General features: G+C 41.7%; 1 protein-coding gene across 1 annotated transcript in view; it reads left to right on the top strand.

The window, feature by feature from the left end:
- The window catches only part of LMLN (leishmanolysin-like (metallopeptidase M8 family)), a 73504-nt gene that overhangs the window by 21428 nt on the left and 46984 nt on the right, over positions 1–5092 (top strand). The window contains exons 7-8 of the mRNA XM_011961246.1: positions 549–727; positions 4204–4309. Of these exons, the coding sequence (XP_011816636.1) occupies positions 549–727; positions 4204–4309 (285 nt within the window). The remainder of the gene's footprint in view (positions 1–548; positions 728–4203; positions 4310–5092) is intronic.

The following is a 5092-nucleotide window of genomic DNA, read 5'->3' as shown; positions in this document are numbered from 1 at the left end:
AAAAAAAAAAACCACAAATAATAAAAGATTTGCTTGGAAGATTAGAAACAAGGGGAGATGACTCATACCCTATATTATTTGAATTTTTAGCAAGATGTGAATTACATTATAATAGGAAATATATTTCTATTAGATAAATTTTTTTTTTACCATTTAGTTTAGAATTAATTATAGATTCAAAGAAAGTTGCAAAAAAAAAAAAAGTTTCTTTCAGGGAAATCCCTTCATCTAGTTTCAGAGTTTTAAAACCTTTTATATTTCTGTCTTTTCAGCATCCTGTTTGGTTGACCTTCCTTTGTCAATACCAGTTATTTAATTGAAGTTACAGGTTTATGATCATTTTATGTAAAGTGGACATTTCAGTAAAATGAATTCAGAATTAGAGCTAGGTATTGAGTAGACAGGGAGGTACGGATTTTGATAAAAATTTAGGGATAATAAAGATTAAATTGTACTGTGTTTATAGTGTAGATTTTACTATAAGATTAAATGTCACTACAGCTAACTTTGTGTCTCTTCTGGCTTTCTGATGTCCCCCGTGGGTGCAGCAATGCAGGGTCTACCGCGGTGGTAAGTGGCCTCATCGAGCAGTGGGTGTGCCAGACCAAGAAGGCATCTCAGATGCAGACTTTGTTCTTTATGTTGGTGCTCTGGCCACCGAGAGGTGCAGCCAAGAAAACATCATCTCTTATGCAGCCTATTGTCAGCAGGAAGCAAACATGGACAGGTAAATTTTCCTCTGGGACTTAGTTTCCAAGATCGAATATGGGAACTCTTAAAGCAAACTGTATTTTTAGTGTTAATATTACAGGAATCTTGAATTTGTCAGATTGCCTCTGGTAGACAGGAATAGCATGCCGCCTGGATTTGGAGTGGGGGTTAGGAGACCGTGATTAGACTGTTACTAATGTGATAACCCAAATGTTTAGTCGAAGTGAAAGAAAAGTGAAGCACTTCATTTGAATTTTCTCCCTGTGGTTCCTCTTCCATTTTGAGCCTGTTGTTTTTGCCACAATTCCAAAGAAAAAGTCTACTGTCAAGTGGGCCAAGTATGGTGGCTCACACCTGGAATCCCAGCTCTTTGGGAGGCTGAGGTGAGAGGATCACTTCAGCCCAGGAGTTCGAGACCAGCTTGGGCAGCATAGTGAGACCTCATCTTGACAAAAAATAAAATTGGCCAGGCATGGAGGCACACACCTGTGGTCCCAGCTATCAGGAGACTGAGGTGGGAGGATTGCTTGAGCCTGAGAGGTTGAGGCTCAGTGAGCTGTGATCATGCCACTGCACTCCAGCCTGGGCAACAGAGTGAAACCTTGTCCCCCACAAAAAAGAAAAAAACAAAATGGCTGGGCACAGTGGCTCACACCTGTAATCCCAGCTCTTTGCAAGGCTGAGGCGGGTGGATCACTTGAGCTCAGGAGTTTGAGACCAGCCTGGGCAACATGGTGAAACTCTGTCTCTACAAAACATACAAAAATTAGCCAGGCGTGGTGGCGTGCGCCTGTAGACCCAGCTACTCAGGAGGCTGAGATGGGAGGATTGCGTAAGCCTGGGAGGCGGAGGCTGCAGAGAGCTGTGATTGTGCCACCGCACTCCAGTCTGGGCCACAGAGCCAGACCCTGTGTCCAAAAAACAATAATAATAATAATAAGTCCACTGTTAAGAGAATTTTCTTTGCAGGTGACTACCACTCTAAGGAAACAATTTGAACTTTAATTTTAGGACTTCTGTGCTAAAACTGTTAAGAAAGGTGTTAATAATGACTATTCATCTAATTGTTGTATCATTTGTTATATGTAATTCACTTAGCTAAATATCACTTAGAAATTCAGAGTTCTGTTTATTTACAAAAGATTTCAAAAACTTTCCCGTGAAGCAGCGCAGCTTTGAAATGAAAAGTTATATATGCAGAAGATTGCCTGTCACACACCAGACAAGTCAATTAAAGGCAGCAGGAATTGCCATATGTCTCAGAATAGATTGTATGTAACATTCGCAAATCTAGGTGAGATTAGATTTGAGATTAGCTGACTTCAAAGGGAGTTGGCTAGTCTTTTTTTTTTTTTTTTTTTGTGACAGAGTCTTGCTCTGTCACCCAGGCTGGAGTACAGTGGCAGGATCTTGGCCCACTGCAACCTCTGCCTCCTGGGTTCAAGTGATTCTCCTGCCTCAGCTTCCCAAGTAGCTAGGGCTACAAGTGTGTGCCACAGCACCCGACTAATTTTTGTATTTTTAATAGAGACAGGGGTTTCACTAAGTTGGCCAGGCTGGTCTTGAACCCCTGGCCTCAGGTGATCTGCCTGCCTCAGCCTCCCAGAGTGTTAGGATTACAGGTGTGAGCCACTGTGCCTGGCCTCAGCTTGTGTTTTGACTGATAGATGGATGTTTAACACTTCAGCAATGGTCCTTTTATACATATGAATTAGTTATACTAACTTCTCCTAGATTTGTTAGAAGAAAAAGCAGTTATCTTCAGGTTTTTTTTTTTTTTTTTTTTTGAGACGATATCTTGCTCTGTTGCCCAGGCTGGTGTGCAGTGGTGTAATCTCGGCTCACTGCGAGCTCTGCCTCCTGAGTTCAAGTGATTCTTCTGCCTCAGCCCCCTGAGTAGCTGAGACTACAGGTGAGCGCCACCACGCCTGGCTAATTTTCGTATTTTTAGTAGAGACAAGGTTTCGCCATGTTGGTCAGGCTGGTCTTGAACTCCTGACCTCTAGTGATCCACCTGCCTTGGCCTCCCAAAGTGCTGGAATGACAGTTATGGGCCACAGCGCCTGGCCTTAAGTTCTTCTTTTTCAAGAAAGTGAAACCTTCCTTCACAATTGCTATATTGCATTAATTCATTTCGTGGATATTGGAGTGGCCAACAGACAAGGTAAACAAAATACAGACGTGTGCCTGCCTCATGGAGCTTACGGATTGCAGGAGGAGACAGGTATTAAATGCTCCTGCAAACAAGTATGTGATTTCACAGTATGACAAATACTCCGTAGAAAATAAATAGAGTGTTGTGTTGTAACGTAGAGGAGAATAAAAGAGAAACACCTTGTAGATCTGTTGAGCAAGGAAGACCTCTTTGAAAAACTGAAACGTTAGCTGCAACCTGAACATTGATAGGCTATCGCCAAATAAAGAGATGTGGGGAGAGCTTGTGAAGGCAGAAGCCATGTGCGCCTGTTGCTTCAGGAGCCCCCTCAGTGGACACTGTTGGGGACAGGTGCTTGGACAGGCAGACAGGATTGTTTTCTTCTAAGTGCTGTAGGAAGCCCCTGAAGGGTTTTAAGCCTGGAAGTGAAATCCATTTTATATTTTAGAGGTCACTGTGGCAATTTTTAAATAAATGAATTGTATTCATACTTTTTCTAATTCTAAGTCTGTTGCTATTTCCTATGAAGAAGATATACAATATTTAACAATTTAAATAAGATAAATGTACTTTGTAAATAGGCAATTATACTTTGATGAGCTTTGTGGTATTTCTATGTAAAATGTTAAGATGGTGGTAAGAGAACTGAGCTTGGGGTTCATCATTATTGTTCATTGGCCACAGCTTTTGAAAGACAGGGAGGTGCATGGTGGAACTGAATTACTCTGGACTCTTGAGTCCTAGTCTGCCTTTGGACTTTCAGGTTCTAGGCACAGAGAGAGATGCAGAAGTGTGTAGATTCTAAAGGGTGTAGAATTTGGAAGAAGATGATGAGCAGGTAGAAGTATTTATGTGAATGTAGGCAGTGTTGGAGCAGGAGAAAGGGAATAGCAAACAGGTAAGAAGGGTCAGCGACTTTCAGCAACCTGAACCATTCACTTATTGCCCCATTTGATAACTGTTTTCCTCTCTACCTGCTTGTCTCTGTGCCCATAGATATACTGAAATGCTGAAGTCCAATATGGATTTTGCAAGTAAAATAGTGTTGGAATTTGAGCCTTTCAGTTCATTCTTTTTTCGGTATTATATTGATATATTTCAAAAATTCGCATTAAAGTATAATCAACTGTGTCCTTTTGTGGAAACAGGTATTGATTTGCCATGCCATAGGTAGGCAGAGGATACATGTCTTAAAAGTAAAAGATAGTGATGGTACAAAATTACATTTGATATTTTGCGAAGATTTTTCTGTCCTTGAGCAGTATTTGATGGAGAAGTAAATGTTAATAAATATTGTTCTGGAATATAATTTAAAAATTCAATGTCTATTTTGACAGGCCAATAGCAGGATATGCTAACCTGTGTCCAAATATGATCTCTACCCAGCCTCAGGAGTTTATTGGGATGCTGTCCACAGTGAAACATGAGGTTATTCATGCCCTGGTAAATTCTACCATTACTGTTCTTTCCTTTGTGCCCTGATTTTCTGCTTAGTATGTTCTCATTTTTATACATATATTCCATTTTAAGGTGATGTGGATTCTTAGGTTCATGTTCAATAAAAATACAAAAATTAGCAGGGCATGGTGGTGTGCACCTGTGGTACCAGCTACTTGGGAGGCTGAGGTGGGAGGATGGCTTGAGCCCAGGGAGCTTGAGGTTGCAATGAGCCAAGATTGTGCCACTGCACTCCAGCCTAGTGATAGAGGCAGACCTTGTATCAAACAAACAAACAGAAAGATTTATAAAGCTTTTTTCTCTTTTAAAATTCTAAGATTGAAGAATTAACGATACTGAAAGGCCTATGAAAGTATATAGATATGGCAGAACCCTGGGCTGCTGCCACCATTTTTTGTTTGTTTTTTAAGACCCCATCATGGCCCACTGCAGCCTCAACCTTCTGGGCTCAAGTGATCCCACGTCAGCCTCCCAAGTAGCTAAGACTGCAGACGTGCGCTACACTTGGCTAATTTTTTTGTGTGTGTGGTAGAGGTAAGGTCTCGCTATGTTGCCCAGGCTGGTCTCAAACTCCTAGGCTCAAGTGATCCTCCCATCTTAACCCTCTAAAGTGTTGAGATGAGAGGGCTGAGCCACTGTGTCCAGCCCTCTGCTGCTGCAACCTCCTGTGCTCAAATGATCCTCCCACCTCGGCCTCCAGAGTAGCTGGGACCACAGGCACACGCCACCATGCCCTGCTAATTTTTGTATTTTTAGTAGAGATGGGGT

The sequence above is a fragment of the Colobus angolensis genome, unplaced genomic scaffold, assembly GCF_000951035.1.
Source record: "Colobus angolensis palliatus isolate OR3802 unplaced genomic scaffold, Cang.pa_1.0 Scaffold54, whole genome shotgun sequence".
Lineage (NCBI taxonomy): Eukaryota > Metazoa > Chordata > Mammalia > Primates > Cercopithecidae > Colobus > Colobus angolensis.
Note: the sequence above shows the minus strand (reverse complement) of the source record. Positions and strands in the feature narration are given on the sequence as shown.